Source organism: Electrophorus electricus, chromosome 6 (assembly GCF_013358815.1).
Source record: "Electrophorus electricus isolate fEleEle1 chromosome 6, fEleEle1.pri, whole genome shotgun sequence".
Lineage (NCBI taxonomy): Eukaryota > Metazoa > Chordata > Actinopteri > Gymnotiformes > Gymnotidae > Electrophorus > Electrophorus electricus.
The window spans coordinates 30304588-30327310 of record NC_049540.1 but is presented as its reverse complement, the minus strand read 5'-3'; the positions used below and the strand labels follow the sequence as shown (position 1 = coordinate 30327310).

The 22723-nt window shown below is 41.3% G+C and overlaps 1 protein-coding gene across 1 annotated transcript; it reads left to right on the top strand.

Annotated features, from left to right (window-relative positions):
* Positions 1-1037: 1037 nt before the first annotated feature.
* csf1rb (colony stimulating factor 1 receptor, b) lies at positions 1038-22351 on the top strand. The gene is made up of 20 exons (XM_027026111.2): positions 1038-1279; positions 2260-2544; positions 2649-2785; positions 3844-4006; positions 4106-4307; positions 4711-4832; positions 7238-7346; positions 10410-10612; positions 10749-10873; positions 10970-11096; positions 11441-11545; positions 11714-11824; positions 12728-12896; positions 16906-16952; positions 17068-17165; positions 18451-18573; positions 20001-20112; positions 20209-20308; positions 20457-20574; positions 21206-22351. Exons 1-20 carry the CDS (start codon positions 1111-1113, stop codon positions 21548-21550), a joined length of 2970 nt encoding a protein of 989 aa, XP_026881912.2. The 5' UTR covers positions 1038-1110; the 3' UTR covers positions 21551-22351.
* The last annotated feature ends 372 nt before the right edge of the window (positions 22352-22723 follow it).

Sequence of the window (22723 nt, the reverse complement as noted above, 5' to 3'; positions counted from 1 at the left end):
TTCTCTGACCTGTCTGAGTGAAGGTTTTGAAGCCTGACGTATGTGTGCTCCCTTTAGTCACTGAAGATGTAAACACCCCATATGTGGGCTCAGCAAGTGAAAGCCCCTCCCTCGCCGAGGCCAGAGACCAGCTCCCACCCCGAGCTCCGGCCTCTCAGTGCTGTGACAGCCTGAAGGAGCCACTCTCGCAGCTGGTTGAGGAGCAGCGTGAGGCCAGGGGCTGGTACGCCGAGATGGTCAAGTTGCTCACGCAGCTGCTGCAGGAGAACAAAGAGCTGGCCAGCAGTCAGACTGAGGTCCTGAAAGTCCTGCAGGTCATGCAGGAGCAGCAGGAGAAATCGCTCGGCCACCTGGGAAATTTGGCACGCCATCAGAGCCTCCTCGTGGAGAACCACCAGGCCCTGCTCATACAAGTCTCACGCATCACTGCTCAGATCCAGGAACTGACCAAGAAGCAGAGTCAATAGAAGCTGTGTTAGCCCTGAACCCCGAACCCTGAACTTTAACCCGACTAATCTCTCTGATCCCTGCTGGAGGCTGCCCAGCCGGGCAGAAGAACTAGAAAAAATGATGTCTGACAGTTCATGATATGCTAATACATATAATCACATACCAATTAACATGATCTATAAGAAATATTACCAGATCATTTCTTTTTGTAATTGATTTCTTTGTATCTCATTCTGTATCTGAAGCATTAACAATGAAAAAATGAATAAAGAAAAATAGCATGCTTACTAGACAAATGTGTATTTTCTTTTCAATGCAATGACAAGGTCATAAAAATTATAGTTTCATACACAACATTAATTAAAATACATTGTTTTCAGCACTGAAAACAAATACCATTTATTATGCTAATATTTTACAAACAATTAAACAAACCATGAATAATTTTGTCTCTTTTCCTCCATAATCCTTGGTGGTTCAATATTTGAGCTCACATGCAGTATTATAAATGCAATTGATTTCTGGAAACACATTGCCCTGTGGTTTGTCTGTTCCCTCTTGCCGGTGTGTCTGTGAGCAGGCTTGGCTGTGCCTGTGATCAAGCTGAACTCCACGACCCTGCGTGAGCATGAAGTGGTGCTGACCTCAGGAACGTCCTTCATGCTGAGCTGTGAGGGACAGGCTGGAGTCTTCTGGAAGACCAGGCTCAGCCAGCACAGGAAGAAAACTCTCACTGTTAGGCATGCCACTGCAGACTACACGGGAACATATAGGTGTAGTTACAAGAATCAAACCAACCTGTACTCCCAGATTCACATCTATGTTAAAGGTAAGTGTCTGGTGGCATAGCCCCAGTTGTGCTTTCTCATTGTTGAGTACCAGCACACTCTGTACTGAGACCTTGGTTTGCAGTAAAATAGATTTACACAGTAAAAAACACCACAAAAGTACAGGATTGAGAAACACGGTATATTCACACAGAGGAAGCAGTCTTAGTTCAAATATCCACAAGAGTTAAATACTCCTTTTCCACCAACAATGCTTGTTTGATAGAAATACTTCTTACAGCTGTAAATATGTGCATTTCCATCACCAACATCCTTAAAAGAGATTTAAGGACTAAAACGGAGTCACTCCATAGCCTGGGAGTGATGATGGACCTGGAAACAGCTGCTTCTCAACAGTGATGTAATCGTCTTAATAAGGCTACATGATGCATGATGATATCGGCTGCTAGGTGCAAAGAATCTTAGCCATGAGGCTTGGACTTAATGAAACCTGGGTGTCATTAAAGGAGTAATGTACTCTGCTTGGGATTATGGTTTTATATAAATTAATATTAATAAGTTAATATATCGTTTTATATAAATTAATTTAATAAGTGAATAGATATCAAATTCTCTGGTGAAAATGTGCCTTTAAAAATATTAGATCCATTCCTCCAAGAGTTGCTTAGCTTGTTCACACTTCACCTACTTTAGGAGGATATTTACATTTACAGCATTTATCTGACACTTTTATCCAAAGTGACTTATAATTCTGACTGAACACAAATTGAGGGTTAAGGGCCTTACTCAGGGGCCCAACAGTGGCAACCAGGCAATGGTGGGGCTTGAACTGGCAAACTTCTGATTACTAGTCCAGTACCTTAACCCCTGAGCTACCACTATAAAGCAGCTCAGCTGTAATAATAAGTAATAATAAAGTAATGTAAGCCCCCTTCAGCTTTCCCATCTTGATTGTAGACATGTATCAGGTCAGTGAATCTGAAAAGGACATGCGATCACAACAGGTACCATCCCTCCCCAGATCCAGGCCAACCCTTCACTACTCCTCGGTCCAGCGTTGTAGTAGAGCGGGAAGGCTCGGACTGCCTGCTGGATTGTATGCCTACAGACCCTGGTGCCACAGACTTCTCCCTCTGCTTGGCCAACCGATCCACTGTTCCTCTGGAGATGAAGTATACTGCCAATCCCACAGAGGGCATCTGGATCCGAGACCTGCGCCCCCACTATAGTGGCGACTATGTCTGTACCGTGAATCTAAACTCACTCCAGAGGGTGTCTGTAGTCTTCCAAATCACCGTCATCGAAAGTGAGATGATATACAAATGGGTATATCCCTTCTCCTGGGGCTCTGATCTGGTCGTGTTCAGACAGTTTGCAGAATCGTGATTGCTTGTCTCTGTGGTATCGCAGGAGTGAAGCTCCCTCCCTCTGTGTTTACTGAAGTGGGGGAGTTGGTTCGCATCGTTGGGGAAAGTCTGCAGATCAGCTGCTATGTCACAAATCCAGACCATTCCTACCATGTCACATGGCAGCATTCATCCAAGAAGGTAAAATTATTTCCTTACTCTGACTTACACCAGCACTGATACGAGCACTGACACGGGAACTGATACGGGAACTGACACCAGCACTGGTACGGGAACTGATACGGGAACTGACACCAGCACTGGTACGGGAACTGACACCAGCACTGACACCAGCACTGATACGGGCACTGACACGGGAACTGATACGGGAACTGACACCAGCACTGACACGGGAACTGACACCAGCACTGACACCAGCACTGACACGGGAACTGACACCAGCACTGACACCAGCACTGACACGGGAACTGACACCAGCACTGACACCAGCACTGGTACGGGAACTGACGTCAGCACTGACACGGGAACTGACACCAGCACTGACACCAGCACTGGTACGGGAACTGACACCAGCACTGACACCAGCACTGACACGGGAACTGACGTCAGCACTGACACGGGAACTGATACGGGAACTGACACCAGCACTGGTACGGGAACTGACACCAGCACTGACACCAGCACTGACACGGGAACTGACGTCAGCACTGACACGGGAACTGATACGGGAACTGACACCAGCACTGGTACGGGAACTGACACCAGCACTGACACGGGAACTGACACCAGCACTGACACCAGCACTGACTCAGACAGAAATGGTCTATGGTCTGCTGTGATACACTCTAAATATGCTATACTGTGGTATTCTCTACTATGGTTTACTCTACTGGACCTCAAAAAGGAAGCCTGTGAACTCTTATTTTAAAGAATAGTAGAACACAATCATCAGAACGCGTAATGCCAAATGTTGTGCATGTATGTATGTACTTACGTATTTATTTATTCTTCTTTTCAGTTAATCGACTACAGTTCCATCCTGGTGCCATTAACCCTATTTGTAATCTGTACTGCCCTATTTACATAATTTTGAGAGGCAACAACAGAAAAAATGTTCTTTACAGTGATTTTTTAGTTTATATATATAAAATCATGCTGTATTTCTGTAATGGTTTTCTGTGCTCCTCTAATATAAATTATTTCTGTAATTGTATTATTTGTTTAATTCTCTCTTATAGAAACTTCACGCCAACAACACGGTGAATAGTAGCAGGAACCCAGTTCTCATCACGAGTGTTTTGACTCTCTGTGACGTCAGCATGTCTGACAGTGGGAACCTGAGCTGTATAGGCAACAACTCAGCAGGAGAGAACCGTTCCACAGTCTCTCTCAGAGTAGTAGGTACGCAGCGCAGGCTTTCTAAAGTGTGCAGATGAGGAGAGAGGCAGCCAACATTCCCCCACGTCACAAGCCTGCTGCACCCATGTTCTCCCCTAACAGATAAACCGTACGCTCACCTGACGCCTGCGCAGACGTCCAGAGTTCTGCGGCAAGGTCTTGTGCGAGTGCTGCAGGAAGGAGATCTGCTGAAGCTGGCGGTGTGTGTGGATGCATACCCTGCACTTCAGCACAGCTGGTGGGACACACCCAGAGCCCAGAACAAGTCCACTACAGAGCAAACCTTCTACAGGGTTCAGAAGAGGTTTGGTGGCAGATCATATGTAGTTTCAGCATTCTGTTGATACATTTCACACTATCAAGGCCCCCGGGGCCAATAAAACCATTGGACATCGGCTCTGTGGAGTCTGGAAGTTTGAGAGAGTGAGGGAGAAGTGTGAGTAACAGAGTAAAACAATAATATATTTAAATGGATCTTAAATTATTAGAACTCAGTAAGATTTGTCCACTTTATTCTGGCGCTATGATCACTTTCTAAACATGAGCAATGGTTGGAAACATTAGTAGCTTATTGGTGAGAGCTGAGAGCTCAAGCCTTCTACCTTACCTTTGTGCATGCATGCTTTCCCAAATCATCACCATGGTTTCCATGGTTTCCTGAATCACACAGACACTGTGAAGGCTTAACTAATTTGAATATGTAACAGTTACAGGTACAATGCCTCCCTCTCACTGAAGAGGGTTCGAGCAGATGAAGGGGGGTGGTACACCTTCAGTGTCAGGAGCAGCAGAGTAAACACTTCCATCCGCTTTGAGGTCCACGTGCTTCGTAAGTCCACACGTCCTCATTCTGCTCACAGAATGTGACAGAGTGGCAAATAGCCTACTGTAAATAGAATGATCAATTAACCTTAATAGTTTACTGTAATTAGAATGACATTCATTGATTAATAAATCTTAATTGTGGAGGGGGCAGGTAAGGAAACTAAGCTTGGCCACCGTCCCCTGTCTCTGTCCCACTGTAATAATAATAAGTTCAATTTATATAGCTCCTTTCACAGACACAAGGGCGCTTTACAATGACAGTGAAGAAAAGAAAAAAACCTGCCGCAAATAATACAATAATTAACAAATACGGGTAAGAAAAGAGGTTATGAAAAGTGTTGGGAAAAGAGGTGTGTGTTAAGTAGAGATTTGAAGGAGGAAAAGTGTAGCAGAGACAGAGATTGAGGTAAAGTGTCCCATAGTTTTGGGGCCATGACACCGAAGGATCTGCCTCCTACAGAGTCTAAAGTGATGGAGAGGAGGCCTGCAGTAGAGGAGCGAAGTGTACAGGTGGGGCAGTGAGGGTGTAAGAGTTGAGCTAGACAGGGAGGTGCCAGACCGTGCAGAGCTTTGGATGTAAGGAGGACTGTCCCCCTGTCCAACTGTCTGCCTGTCACCATTCCCCTGTCTCTCTGTCTCTCTCTCTCTGTCTCTCTGTCCACCCCATCCCTCTCTCTGTCTCTCTGTCTCTCTCTCTCTGTCTCTCTGTCCACCCCATCCTTCTCTCTGTCTCTCTCTCTCTGTCTCTCTGTCTCTCTCTCTGTCTCTCTGTCCACCCCATCCCTCTCTCTGTCTCTCTGTCTCTCTCTCTCTGTCTCTCTGTCCACCCCATCCTTCTCTCTGTCTCTCTCTCTGTCTCTCTCTCTCTGTCTCTCTCTCTCTGTCTCTCTGTCCACCCCATCCTTCTCTCTGTCTCTCTGTCTCTCTCTCTGTCTCTCTGTCCACCCCATCCTTCTCTCTGTCTCTCTGTCCACCCCATCCCTCTCTCTGTCTCTCTGTCCACCCCATCCCTCTCTCTGTCTCTCTGTCCCGTGTCCTCAAGTCTCTCTGTCCACTCTGAGGTCTCAGAGTAAAGGGACGTGTAGAGTAGTTTTTGTCCACAAGTAACTAAGCTTGAAGACACACTACCTATCTCCTAACAGAAGTATGTGAAACTTCAAATACAGAAGCAAACATTTAAGGTCAAATTAAATCATATGTTATATAATTGTTAGTTTTTATAAAGCACCATGATTTGCTGAAAGTGTGAAAGTTTCTCATCGTGCTGTGGGTGAGGAGGACCAATCAGCTGTTTCGGTCTGCACTGGTGAGTGCTGTAAGGGTCTCCCGTAACAATTCTCAAGACAAAGTGATAGACTGAATCTAGTCATTTGAGGGCACTGGCAGACACATATCTACAAACTACATCACATGTCTACAAACTACATCACATGTCTACAAACTACATCACATGACTATAAAGTACATCACATGTCTACAAACTACATCACATGACTATAAAGTACATCACATGTCTACAAACTACATCATGTCTAAAAACTACATCACATGTCTATAAAGTACATCACATATCTACAAAATACATCACATGTCTAAACACTACATCACATGTCTACAAACTACATCACATGTCTATAAAGTACATCACATCTACAAACTACATCACATGTCTAAAAACTACATCACATGTCTATAAAGTACATCACATATCTACAAAATACATCACATGTCTAAACACTACATCACATGTCTACAAACTACATCACATGTCTATAAAGTACATCACATCTACAAACTACATCACATGTCTATAAAGTACATCACATGTCTACAAACTACATCACATGTCTATACAGTACACCATAATCCAGGCCTCAACGACTCTTTTTCATACATACACAGGCAGGCAAGATTTATTTTCATAATGGAACACAAGCCTCTGTCTTCACTTACTGACTAGTTTATTAATATGAGATTTAAATGTAAGTTTGTCCTCTAGTCAAATGTCAAGATACTCTGTGACTCTCTGAGTGCTGGATGCTGTCAGACTAGTAACAGTCCCGGGATAAAAATCAATATTTGAACATCTAGAAAACAACATAACAGTTTTCTTGCCATTTAATACTAATTTGTGCTTGCGCAGACAAGTTTGTAAGGCATTAAATGAACACTGGAGTTTTTCTATTGCACATAAGCAGATTCAGTATAAACAGTATAAACTGTATAAAATTGTATCATCTATGTACAAGTGCATTTTGCAGTCTGCAGCGGAGGTAGAGAGATCATTGATATGTTTATTACATAAAAGGACCCAGGATTAACCTTTGAGGCACTTCTTTGGTTATAGGATATAAATCTGATTGCTGGTTAACCAGTGCCACACACTGTCTATGTTGAATGTGTCTCCAGAGAAACCCAGTGTTGTGATTAAATGGCGGAATGGATCCCTCGCTTGTGCTGCCTCTGGGTATCCCGAACCAAAGATCCACTGGCGCCGATGTGCAGCACTCCACACCATGTATGTTCATGATTATGATATGTACATAACCAGAAACATTTCAACAATGCTACCATGTGTTTAATGTAGAAGTCTAATGCTTACAGAGATGATGAAGAACCTCTGTCTGAAACGTCCTGTTTCTCTGGAAACTCTGTGTACATCACTACAATGTTGAATATCTCAACATCTCTTACTACAGTACACTGCAGTTACTTACCTAGAATCTTCTTCATATATATATCCAAAGAAGGTAATTTATATAATACAGGTAGGAAGTACAAAAGGATTCTTCTTAATCTTAATAATCAAAATAATTAAATCATTTACATTTATGGCATCTTAATAATCAAAATAATTAAATCATTTACATTTACATTTATATTTATCTTATGTCCTTCAGTGTACTTCAGTGCAATTTTGAACACCTCTGCATTTTCACTAGAGTACACTATAGTTCTAATGTTAAGTAGTTGCTAAAGGGAGAGTCCTGTTTCTATATCTACTGTCTACAGACAGGACTTCATTTTAGCTGTGACAACCGATCTTTTATTTTACTCATGTAGTTCTTTTGTGGCTTATTTTAGTTTTTCCCAGTTTCTTTGGTGCATTTCTTGAATTATCATAAACATTTGCAAAACAATAAGTGTATTTCTCAAAATAATTATTACAAACAGCAGCAGACAATAGACCTGCAAAATCCCCTAACCTGCTCCAAATCTTTAGTTTATTTCATGACATCGAACATATCAGTGCTGTCAGAAAGTGTTTCAGTGTTTATAAACAAGATAGAAACGATTAACCATGTTGTCACTATAACAATAACAATGTACTCTGAGTTTTGTGATGGCTAAGGTTCTGATAGCAGTGGTGTTTCACTTTCTCTGTGAGTCACATCAATGTCAACAGTACAATTCCATGTTATTGTATGTAGGACACTGATGGAAAGATTAGACAGGATTTACATTTATGGTTTTACTGTTTGTATTATTGCAACACAAAAGAAATACAAGGCACCACACGCACTCACCATCACACACACAGCTCAACTCACACACACTCACCATCACACATACACCTCAACACACACACTCACCATCACACACACTCAGCATCACACACACACTCCTCATCACACACAGATCTCAACACACACACTCACCATCACACATACACCTCAGTTCACACACACTCACCATCACACACACACCTCAACTCACACACACTCACCATCACACACTCTTCATCACACACACACCTCAACTCACACACCACACACTCACCATCACACACTCTTCATCACACAAACACAACTCAACTCACAAACACACTCATCATAATACATACACACCCACCATCACACGCACACTCACCATCACACACACTCACCATCACACACACACACTCACCAGCATAAGCGCAAGTCAGGATTCATCTGAATGCAGTTCATCAGTTCAGACGTACCAAAACGTTTAACAGAAATGCTATAATAAAATATAAATTACAGATTATGACAACTGGTTCAACACTTCAACACACCCAACAACAACGAACCTGAAGTGATAGTGTGTTTGAGAGATTACAACATGCATATTAATTTGTGTGTAGTTTTGTAGTTTGCAGTTTGTCTTTCGGCATTCAAACTGACCCTTGTGGTATAAAGTTTATATCTGAAAGATTTTCACCTAAACATTGTCCACAGTAGTGCCTTCAGATTGGTCTGACTGAAGCCAGCTATGCTTTGTGTTACAGAAAATAGCTAACAGAGAAATGAAAACTCTTGCTTTTAATCATATTCTCATGTTATAAACACACACTTCCTTCATAACCCTTACCAACCTCCACACCCGAGACAAAGGGCAAACAACCTTCTCCTTTACTGCTGCTAACCCCTGTGCCATGTTTTCGTTACATAACTTTACAATTAAATCATCCTATATTTCTCTAATTTCAGCAAGAAAGTATGTAAATGTTTTGGGATCTTAAGTTATGCGCACACACACTCTTACTATACACACCTCCTTACTATACACACACCCTTACTATACACAAACCTTTACTATACACACACCCTTACTATATACACACCCTTACTATACACACCTCCTTACTATACACACACCCTTACTATATACACACCCTTACTATACACACCTCCTTACTATACACACACCCTTACTATACACAAACCTTTACTATACACACACCCTTACTATATACACACCCTTACTATACACACCTCCTTACTATACACACCTCCTTACTATACACACATTCTTACTATACACACATCCTTACTATACACACACCCTTACTATACACACATTCTTACTATACACACCTCCTTACTATACACAAACCTTTACTATACACACCTCCTTACTATACACACCTCCTTACTATACACACATCCTTACTATACACACCTCCTTACTATACACACACCCTTACTATACACACATCTTTACTATACACACACCCTTACTATACACACATCCTTACTATACACACATTCTTACTATACACACACGCTTACTATACACAAACCTTTACTATACACACCCTTACTATATACACACCCTTACTATACACACCTCCTTACTATACACACACCCTTACTATACACACATTCTTACTATACACACACCCTTACTATACACACATTCTTACTATACACACACCCTTACTATACACACACCCTTACTATATACACAGCCTTACTATGTACCTTTCTCAGTAATATAAAAACATCTGATCCTGAAAAGCTTAAATATAACCCAGAACTCAGTTTACAGCAGTTGATCTGGATAACCCACACCCCAAGCCACACCCCTGCAGCACCTGATCTGAACTAAGCCACACCCCTTTCATGCAAGAATTCTGATTTTGCTGTTTGTTCTATTTTTATGTTAAACATCTCACCCTTTTTCACCAGTCACCTCTAACATCTCTAATTAATGTCTTATATAATGTCAACTCATTTGCATACTGCCATTCTGATAAATAAATCAGTCCCTCTGGATAAAAGCCTCTGCAATTTACAATGTAAATGTAATCAAGAGTATTCAAATGTTTTAATTATAGGTTTGGCAGGTGTAATACCAGTCTCTACCCCATGGTGGAGCTGCAGGCCAGGCAGTATACAGTGGAGGCCCTGCAGACGTTTAAGGCCCAGCAGGTGGAGAGTATCCTGGAGAAGAGTGTGATAGTAAGTAACACAACCCTGGAGTGTGTGGCTGTGAACACTGCTGGAGAAGGACATGACGCTGTCCACATCAGAGACACAGGTGAGACACACTGCTGTTAATATTCCAATCTAGATAAACCTGAAAATTTGTAAAATATGAAAACTTCTCTATCTCCATCAAATATCTTGAATTGAAGCATTTGCTACACACAGTTTCAGTAATGCTGTTGTCTTAGATATTGGTACTACGATGCCTGAACACTGGTTTTCAAGGATATACACGGCTATCTTCATCGGAAGCTCAATGGTGACCACTCTCCTGGTACTGGTGCTGGGAGTTTGTATCTGCAGGTGGAAACAGGTATTCCTGGTTCTTCTAACAACAGGGTTAGGGATAGTTAACCTTTTGTCATTATCATTTGTCCAGCAAGCTAACAGTGTTTTTGGATTTTTACAGAAACCCAGATATGAAATCAGATGGAAAATCATAGAAGTTAATGATGGGAATAATTACACATACATTGACCCTTCTCAGCTTCCATACAACACAAAGTGGGAATTCCCCCGTGACAGGCTGAGATTTGGTAAAGCAGACGTTGTCCTTCTTACAAATTACACTTGTGATCAGTTTGAACTCTGACACTTCCTGTTCCTGTTCCATTGTCCTTCTGGGAGGTCTGCATATCTGACAGGTTCCTGCTACACAGACCTGTCCAGATCCGACAGGTCCCTGTTTTACAGACCTCTCTAGCCCAGAGAGGTCTGTGCTGCACAGACCCAGCACTTTTTGGGGCCTTTACTCCAAAGGTTCTGCCCTTCTCAGGAAAACATCCTCAGAAAAGCCTTGACCAACCAGTTCTAGGAATGAGGAGAAGTGTGCATTTCTCCAGCATTAAGGTTTGAACTAGTTTGTCATCTGTGCCTGCAGGACGGGTCCTGGGAGCAGGGGCCTTTGGGAAAGTTGTAGAGGCCACAACCTACGGTCTGGACGATGAGGAACGTGTCACTCGCGTGGCCGTGAAAATGCTTAAATGTGAGTCGACTCCATAATATATGAGAGCATTTGTGCTGCCTTTTTGTTCTACCTCATTTGAGCTACCACAGAGTGATCATTTCATCCACACAAAATGTAAATCATACAGTACACAGCTAAAGGAAAAGGGCTGTACTGTTGACTAAGCCTGTAAGCCCTGCCCAACAGCGAGCGCTCATGCAGAAGAACGTGAAGCCCTCATGTCAGAGCTGAAGATCCTGAGTCATCTGGGGCCGCACGCCAACATCGTGAACCTCCTTGGAGCATGCACCCACGGAGGCAAGTAGTGAGTCTATGCACACACGGTCTGTCATGCATTTATAATGTATTTAGATATATTAACATAACATTTACATAAACCAGCATTTACGGAACAGTCTACGAACAGAACAGCAGTAATCCAGCTAGTGTAGCCATAACAAGAATGAAAGAATACTTGGAGGGAACAATAGCATCACTGCTAACAAGAACGTCAGTGCTGGCATCAGTACAGGAAGACACTGGAGGAGCACACATGCCAGTAAAGGGGAGACAAGCGACGGATGAGGATAAAGGGTGTGGCACTCATGTGACAGGGCCGAGACTGGAACAAAACAAAGAACACGTGGTAACTGTAATTGAATAAGACAGTTAGGCTGTCCTTGTTTTACTATGCAACACCTAAACAACATCTAAACATCTGGAAATCTTTGGAGGAAACAGAATTTGAGTGGTCTGCTGTAATTGTAACAGATTTCTTGTAGTCTTTGATTGTAGTTGGGGGGATTCTTAGTGCCTGTGACTGACAAGGGCCTCAAAGAAGGCTGTAGTGGTGTGGGGGTGTGAATACTGTCTGTGCCCAAAATCCCTGGTAAGGTAAGACTGCAGTGTCCAACAAATAGTTGCGTTAGCTGATCTTTTATGTCACAGCTAGTTAGCAGTTAGCTGATGAATACATTTGTTGTCTGGCTAATAGAAACTTGTTCTGGCAAGTCTTGAGAAACAAAAATCACAGAACACAGATAAATAAATCCATGCCTGTGTGTTGAGTGAACACTTCAACAGTGAGTGTTTTCAAAGAGGAAACTGCCTGCAGTGTAGGAAACAGGAAAGCACAGCTTAGTAGACAGCACATGAGGTCATGCCACCCCGGGCCCCTGCAGGCACAGGGCAGTGTGACCCCGATCTCTTCTGTGTTACCAGGACCTGTGCTGCTTATAACAGAGTACTGCTGTAACGGTGACCTGCTGAACTTCCTGCGGAGAAGAGCCCAGCTGTTTGTGGACTCACTTGTCCAGGCTCAACACTTCTCCCAGGCCTATGCAAACCTGCCCGTCCAGGAGAACAGCACGAGACAGCTGGGTTTTACCGGGCAAGTTATCCAAAATCTGTGATGAATGTAGGCTGGATTCAAAATCAAATCATTCCAGTTGAAATGTACAATTTTTATTCATTCACTAAAGTGTTTTGGGTGGACATGAACAAATAATGCATTCTGTGCTTTTCAAAGTCTGAATCCAAAACACATATCTCAAGTAGACATACAGCACAGAGCTCATAGATTGTTTGGCAGCTATAATTATAGTGGACATTGTTAGTTTAGCTGCAATTTCATGAGACAAGTATGGTAGTTAAACGAAAACACAGGTAACATCTGAATACTATAGATAATGTTTCACTTAGTTCATTCTAGCTGAAATCTAAAGCTCTGTGCATCTGCAGCATTGGCCTCAGACCTCTCTCTCTCTATGGTCTCAGACTGATCTCACTGGTCTCAGACCTCTCTCTCTCTATGGTCTCAGACTGATCTCACTGGTCTCAGACCTCTCTCTTTCTATGGTCTCAGACTGATCTCACTGGTCTCAGACCTCTCTCTCTCTATGGTCTCAGACTGATCTCACTGGTCTCAGACCTCTCTCTCCATGGTCTCAGATTGGTCTCAGACCTCACTCAATGGGAGAAATTAAGTGAGTCTAAACAATATGAAAATTACAAACAATCTGAAATTACAAATGACAAATTACAGCATTAGGTGCATGGGACTCTTTTCATGTAGGGACCAGGAGTCATGTTTAATAATAATACACAGCTAGTATGTTACAGCTCACATTTAATAATATACAGCTAGTATGTTACATCTCACATTTAATAATAATAATAATAATATACAGCTAGTATGTTACAGCTCACATTTAATAATAATAATATACAGCTAGCATGTTACAGCTCACATTTAATAATAAGAATATACAGCTAGCATGTTACAGCTCACATTTAATAATAATAATATACAGCTAGCATGTTACAGCTCCCATTTAATAATAATAATAATATACAGCTAGTATGTTACAGCTCACATTTAATAAGAATATACAGCTAGCATGTTACAGCTCCCATTTAATAATAATATACAGCTAGTATGTTACAGCTCACATTTAATAATAATAATATACAGCTAGTATGTTGCAGCTCATGTTTAATAATAACAATATGAAGCTAGTTTGTTACAGCTCACGTATAATAATATACAGCATGTTACAGTTCACATTTAATAATATACAGCTAGTATGTTACAGCTCACATTTAACAGTAATAATATACAGCTAGTATGTTACAGCTCACATTTAATATACAGCTAGTATGTTACAGCTCATTTAATAATATACAGATAACATGTTACAGTTCACATTTAATAATATACAGCTAGTATGTTACAGCTCACATTTAATAATATACAGATAACATGTTACAGATCACATTTAATAATATACAGCTAGTATGTCACAGCTCACATTTAATAAGAATATACAGCTAGTATGTTACAGCTCACATTTAATAATATACAGCTAACATGTTACTGTTCACATTTAATAATATACAGCTAGTATATTACAGATCACATTTAATAATAATATACAACTAGTATGTTACAGCTCAAATGTAATAATAATATACAGCTTGTATGTTACAGCTCACATTTAATAATGTACAGCTACTGTCACGGGACGCACCCCCCCCCCCCCCCCCACGAGTCACGTGGTATGGCCTGCCGCGTGCAGGGGGGTTGACTCATGTTTGTAGCCACACCCCCGTGAAGGCGCGCACCTGTACGGGGTTACGTGTTAGCGTGTGTCTGTCTATTTAAACCCCCGTCAGGGCGTGCCTCACCGTTGGTCATTGTTTGTGTGTTAGCGTCTGAATGTAATCAGTAATTGTGTTTGTCTAGCTTGTGTTAAATGTGTCTGTGTGCATCGTTAATGTAATGTGAGTGCCACCATCGTCTATATGTTTTTGTGTCATTAAATGTTTCACTCCGTCGAGAGAGTCTGCGTCCTGCTCCACGCCCTTCGGCACTCGGGCATTTGTTACAGCTAGTATGTTACAGCTCACATTTAACAGTAATAATGTACAGCTAGAATGTTACAGCTCACATTTAACAGTAATAATGTACAGCTAGAATGTTACAGCTCACGTTTATTATTATTATTATTATTATTAATAATAATAATATACCGCTAGTATGTTACAGTGCACATTTAATAGTAATAATACACAGCTAGTATGTGACAGCTCACGTTTAATAATATACAGCTAACATGTTACAGTTCACATTTAATAATATACAGGTAGTATGTGACAGCTCACGTTTAACCCATAAGAACCCAGACTCAGTTCACCTTAAAGGAAAATTATGAGGGATATAAAACATACAAATAGACCACATGGAACACATTTCTGATTCCTTTTTTGAAATTTTACTTCCTAATGCCAAAGATCTGTAATGTCACATATATGTTACATTGGGCAGTTGTGCCTCATTTGAAAATAAGACTGTTTTTGCTTAATAATACAATTTTTACTTTTTATTTGCAACAATTCTAGTTAAAACTAACAACATATTCTTTTTCATATTTGTTTTACAACATAAAAATGTGCAAACTATCAAAATAAAAAAATAGGAATGCTGCTACAAAGTAGATCTGCTGCTGAAGAAGCCTGTGCAGCAGTGGTGCTGAAGAAAAAAAAACAACTTTGTAGTTTTGATGTGATGGGAGTGTTTCACACAGTTTGACCACATCATCACCGCCCATGCCAAGTAAGGTGTTCTTCCCAGGGCCACCTTCATAGACCATAAAATCACAGAGGATTCCTGAGGAAGTGCAGCAACCACAAATTTTAAATCCCCAAGGGTGGAGCTTGCCCTTCACATACTGCCTTATTGGGCTGTGTGTCCCTCTGAAGGACACCATTTGTTCATCAGTAGAGTTGTGCTCCTCTGGGATGATATCTAAGCATTGTTTGCGAAACATCAAGCCATGAGCGGATCTTCCAACACTTGTCCTCTTGTCTATTTGACAAATCAGTGTTGTCAGTGAAATGTAGACATGACTGCAGGGTCTGAAAACGGTTGTGACATGTTGTCAGTGATTTCAGTACTGATATGCAACAATTGTTTCATAGCACATTTTATGTTATTAATTAACTGATTTGACATTACCTTTATGTTTAAGTCTGTTTAAATATTATTTGAATTGAATATCAGAAAAAAAAATTATTCAAAAGAACTGAATGGGTTAAATTAATTGATCAGCTCATTAGAATTTTTTCTTATTGTAACAAAGAGGTCACATGACATCTTTTGTAGCTATCTGAAGGTTAAAAGCCCGATGTAACATATATGTCACAAGAACCATTTCATAACTTGTATTTGATCATTTTGTTGTAGAAATTGGGTCAGAAGAGTTTCTATGTAATCTAGGACATGTTATTAAATCATTAGAATTGTTAAATGGGTTGGAACATACCTTTAGAAACAAAAACTTGCTTTTTAAAAATTAGCTTGTTTTGTCTCATACGCTAACCAAGCACATCATCATTTTGAAAATGAGGTCACAAATACCCAAATTCACAAATTGTCACATGATGAAGTTCCTGTCGCATCCAGGAAGTTTAGCATATGTAACACTGGGACATGATGAGTTAAATTGAATGATAAAGCTGTATAAGGAACCTTACAAAACATTGAAACTGTTTGTGACACATATGTCACCATGGTCTCTTATGGGTTAATAATCATATATAACCCTAGAATGTTACAGCTCATGTTTTTTTCATATTTTCTTTAAGATCTTTGTTAAGTTGGAAAAACAGTTGTCAAGTTTGTTCTGCTAAGGCACAAGCAGGCTGCTAGTGAGAATTTCTCTCCCAAACCATGACAGTCTACTCTTCTTCTACAGTCTACTCTTCTTCTACAGTCTACTCTTCCTCTACAGTCTACTCTTCTTCTACAGTCTACTCTTCCTCTACAGTCTACTCTTCCTCTACAGTCTACTCTTCCTCTACAGTCTACTCTTCTTCTACAGTCTACTCTTCCTCTACAGCTATCAGGACATGCGTCCCGCATGCAGACCCAAGGACGCCGCCGCAGGTATGCAGACCTCAAATGTCGCATCAGACCACAGAGTCAAACTAACCTCTAATGCTCTTTTATAAACATGAGCTCTTTTGGAGTAACATGTTTGTTTGTTTGTTTACTTTCTTAGGATCCTGTAATGGAGGAGGGAATGGTTTAGACATGGACTGTTTGCTGAGATTTGCTGGTCAGGTGGCCCAAGGAATGGATTTCCTTGCATCCAAAAAGGTGAAAATGAAATTTGGCAAAAAAAAGCTAAATGTGTTAGAATGGGTGACAAGTGTTCACAACGAATAGTAACGAACACACAAAAAAGACTTGGCATGGCATTAACAAGACAAATCTGTGTAGTTTTCTAACTTCTGTTTAACTTATCCAACGTCAGCAAGGCAGGTGGAGGGGATGAGTACAGACCTGGGATCAGTAACTCACACTAAAGATTAGTGACAGAAGTTGTTTGTTAAGGTGGGTGAAAGGAGAAATGTCCCGTAACCAGGACAAGCGTGCAACACTTACCCTGACCTTGGCCAGCTAGTACATGAAAATGATGTCACAACTGTGTGCATTTGTCTGCATGTGCTGCTGCTGGAGCGAGAAATACACATAATTCCCAGTGTAGATGTATAGACCTAGCCTCTTTTTATGAATATACTTTACACATAATTCCCAGTGTAGATGTATAGACCTAGCCTCTTTTTATGAATATACTTTACACATAATTCCCAGTGTAGATGTATAGACCTAGCCTCTTTTTATGAATATATTTTACACATAATTACCAGTGTAGATGTATAGAGCTTTACATAATTGCGTGTACAGAACTTTACTAGTTGTGTTAATTCATTACTCCTAAATACCAAATCAGACTAAAAGATTGCAGCCACTTTTACTTAATATTGTACACTGTATGTTGTAAATAATAAATGTCATTGAAACGATGGTGGGGTGATGAGCGAACACATTCACGAAGTGCTAATGCGTTGGATGTTATGAAATGCGGAACTAATAAGAGACATCATAATGGAATAGACAATAAAAAATAGGTTTAATAGTAAACAAACAAAACAATCACAGAACAGAACCAAGGACAGATAGTAATAACGGGTAAGGCAGCATAGATAACAAACACGGAGTGAAAGTACAATAGACACACGAACAGCAGGGAACTAAACAAGGAAAGCAATTAGGACAGCGAAGGGATCTACACAGGGAGCGCGGGGAGAAGGTGCATAAAGCGAGCATGTGTGAGCGAAGAACGAGGACAAACAGGATCTTACCAGAGACGACAATCAAGAGACATAGGGACGGCGTTTACATAGAACTACAATTAGGGACAAACTCAGAACAGCTAGAGACAAAAGGGAGGAGACAGGGAACCATGGAGACGAAAGAAAACCCGGAAGTGATTTGGTTGCCATGACAATGAGGAACACTCAGGTATGTCGACGTGACAGTCATAAAGACCACTGTGCTTCCTTCTTGTGTCTGTGTGCGTCTGTGTGTGTGTATTTAGTGTATTCACAGGGATCTGGCTGCGAGGAACGTCCTCGTGACTGACTGCTTTATTGCCAAGATCTGTGACTTTGGCCTTGCACGAGACATCATGAATGACTCCAATTACGTCGTGAGAGGAAATGTAAGTCCAATCTAGTCCAGTCCAGACCATTTCAGCCCAGCCCAGCCCAGCCCAGTCCAGTACAGCCCAGTCCAGCCCAGCCCAGTCCAGTCCAGTCCAGTCCAGTCCAGTCCAGTCCAGCCCAGCCCAGCCCAGTCCAGCCCACCCTACCCCAGCCCAGCCCAGCCCAGCCCAGCCCAGCCCAGTCCAGTCCAGCCCAGTCCAGTCCAGTTCAGTTCAGTTCAGTCCAGTCCAGTCCAGTCCAGTTCAGTCCAGTCCAGTCCAGCCCAGCCCAGCCCAGTCCAGTCCAATCCAGTCTAGTCCAGACCAGTCCAATCAAGTCACGTCCAGTCTAGTATAGTACAGTCCAGTCCTGCCCAGCCCAGCTCAGCCCAGCACAGTCCAGCACAGCCCAGCCCAACCAAGTCTAGTCCAGTCAAGTCCAGCCCAGTCCAGTCCAGTCCAGTTTGTTCCTCCTAGACTATTCACATACCAGCCTTTGCTTACCAAACAATACCTGTCATCAACTCACTCTGATGAGCTCAGTCTGGTGATAAATGTGATGTTAGAAAACTATCTCTTTAGTTTTCAAAGGTAAACTTACAATATCCAAAACAAATCCAGTATAAAACCCATATGTGACTAATTAACCTACAATGGTATTGTTGTACAATATCTGAAAAAACAAACAAACAAGCAAACAACACCCCACCCCAAAAAGGAAACAAAAAATGTATGGTTTTAAAAAAAAATTCTATAACCAACTGGCAAAACCATCTAATTCCAAAAGTGTACAGTTACCACCTTAACGAGAAAGGTTGCTACACACCAGTGATCTCATGGAAAATAAGAACACACAGTAATGACCTTCCTTATGACCCCCCGAAGCCTGCTGGTACAGTGAAGGCAGAATGACCTCATCCCACTAATCCCTGGCATCCCACTAATCCCTAACATCCCACTCATCCCTGATCTCCCACTAATCCCTGATCCCCCACTAATCCCTGACATCCCACTAATCCCGGACTCTGACAGCCTGACAGAAATCCATCAAAGACATTTGGAGAGAAATCATTTACAGATTCAGACAATAATCACAGATAGTTTTACAGAGTGATGAGTATGATTTTATAAGCTACAACAAGAAGAAAACTTTGATTGCTTGGAGTAGTAACCTTTGGAGATTTTGTAATTGAGTGATTTGATAAAAAAATTTGAAAATGCAGAACATTATGGTAATTTTCTCCACTTCTAAAAGGAATAAAAACACCTGACTCTATTTAAACACCTGACTGTAATGTGTCATGATCCTAACAGTTGTGAGTTGCTGTTTGATCTGATTACTATACCCAGCAAAATAAAGATCTGATTACTATACCCAGAAAAGTAAAGATTGGATCTGAGCACACATCAACATGTTGATTTACCTAGTCCTGTCAAACCTACAGGCCCGGCTGCCAGTTAAGTGGATGTCTCCTGAGAGCATATTTGAGTGTGTCTACACTGTGCAGAGTGATGTATGGTCCTATGGAATCCTACTATGGGAGATCTTTTCTCTTGGTGAGCTGGTTCCTCACAGTTCATCACAGAAGATCACAGTTTGGAGTTTGTCCAGTGCACCTCTGAGATTTATTAGGTTTGTGAATGCGTTTACAGGTAGAAGTCCTTACCCAGATGTGGTGGTTGACACACGATTCTATGAAATGATCAAAAGCGGATATCACATGTCACAACCAGATTTTGCCCCTAAAGAGATGTGAGTTCAAATGAATTTGTCATCTGATTATATGACAGAAAGAACTACAGAAAGAACTTGTAAGTGATGCTTGGTAGGAGTATGCTGACTGCTGGTATAGGATGTATAGGATGCTGGTCCATGATTAAAGGCCACCTGTTCCTTCCAGGTACACCATAATGAAGCAATGCTGGAGTCTGGAGCCAAACCTGCGGCCGCCCTTCAGCCGAGTCCTGCAGCTTATCACAAAGCTCCAGCCAGAGATGCAGGACTCCAACACTGACCAAGTAAGATGGATCACCCCTGTCAGAGTACCATAGCACCAAAGCACCAGAGTATCAGTGTACTAGAGTACCAGAGTACCAGAGCACCAGAGTATCAGTGTACCAGAGCACCAGAGTATCAGTGTACTAGAGTACCAGAGTACCAGAGCACCAGAGTATCAGTGTACCAGAGCACCAGAGCACCAGAGTATTAGAGCACCAGAGCACCAGAGTACCAGAGCACCAGAGCACCACAACACCAGAGCACCAGAGTACCAGAGTATCAGAGTACCAGAGAAGCAGGTGTGATGACAAAGGACCCAACCAGTTACATTAATAATTTGATCAACTATAAGGGATTAGAAAATCCAGGATTGGAATTTGATCTGAGGACTAGATTTGAATCCCCCTGCACTACACCTTTGTGTCTTTCGTAAGCAATCTCTCCTGAACTGTCTGGCCTTCCATTATGTTATTTGTAAACACATTCATAGATAAAAATGTAATCTATGTTCTTGTAGCATAGCTAAAGCAAACACTGTCCATATCAATGGTGAACTGTACCACTTATTAAAAAGTGCAGGCAATTTGATGTTAAATGACTATTGAATGGAAAAGTCAGAGATTGGAATGACCACGATTTTTTCACCTGCAGCAGTATAAGAACTTGCGCAAGGAGCTGCAGCAAAAGCTCACATCAATGCAGGGTGTCTTTGCCCAAGACCGTGAGGACCCATGTTACCAAACACCATGCCATGAGGAACATGAGGACCCATGTTACCAAACACCATGCCATGAGGAAAATGAAGACCTGTGTCACCAAACACCATGCCATGAGGAAAATGAAGACCTGTGTCACCAAACACCATGCCATGAGGAAAATGAAGACCTGTGTCACCAAACATCGTGCCATGAGGAACATGAAGACCTGTGTCACCAAACACCATGCCATGAAAACGCTCAGCTTCTAACAAAGCCAGAATATTACCAGCTGTGCTGACAGCCTACTGGACTGAGAGCCTGATGAACTTACATGAAAGTATTAGAAAGCTGATTTATTTGCGTTTTACACCACTGGAGTGAAATGTTTTTCATAATTATGAGCTGTTCTCATAAAGATTTTATTTGGGTCAAACTGCTATTAACTTCAGACAATGAACCGCAGAATAACATTTTGAGAACTAAATAACATCTTACATACCTATTTGTGAATATTATATCATGAATATATTGTGGGTAAATGTTTCACAGACGGTTATATAACAGATGTTCACTTTCCAGCTGAATTTCAGCAGTGATGCTCATTCCAATGTTTGTGACACAACAGATAGTCCACATTTTTGCTTTGTTAAGATGCACGGTAGAGCTGGTGGAGGCTTGATATGGGCTGGATCAAACACATGGCCTAAGGACTGGGCTTCTGTCCTGCTGTAGATTACATTACTGCTTTTCTAAGGTAAATTATTCAATTGTAATATTTAGTTTTATAAACTTTAAATGGCAAGGATGGTAGAAATGGTAAAAGCATAGAATATCTGCAGAACAGTGTGCTATGCTGTCACTTGTAGGAATGCATTAAACGTCTATTCATAAGCACACCCTAAAAGTAATGTCTTTCATCTTTCAGACCAAAATTACATTACTATATAACAATTTCGTGGACATTCTAGTGTATCTTATTTTATAGTGTATTTTCCTTTGGTCTTGGATATGTGTATAATGTGTGGATATGTGCTGTAGGTCCTGCAGTGCTTGTACAAACTGTTACTTGAAATTCTGATTAAAGCATAGTACTGCTCTGGGTTTGTTCTTATGTTTAATAATTAATTCGTATAAATAACTGTTCAGCCCCAGTGTCCTGTCAACCCTCTCTGTCCAGTCTGGTCCCTCTGTGAGCTCAGAGAGAAAGTCCAGATCAAGAGACCAGAGTCAGTGTGGTCAGAGAAACTCTAGTCGCAGAACATCCCTTGGGCCTCAAAACATCTGTCTGCAAGCATCTCTGTCTCCAAATGTCAGTCTGCCTTAATAAAACAAACTAACATCCACTGAGAAGCAGTTGAGTCCACTGAGCTCTAACATCCAACTGCCTGTTGAGTTCTGGCTGTGGTCGCCTGTAGTCTTTATTGTTAATATTATTATTATTATTATTAATTACATTTGTATAGCACCTGTC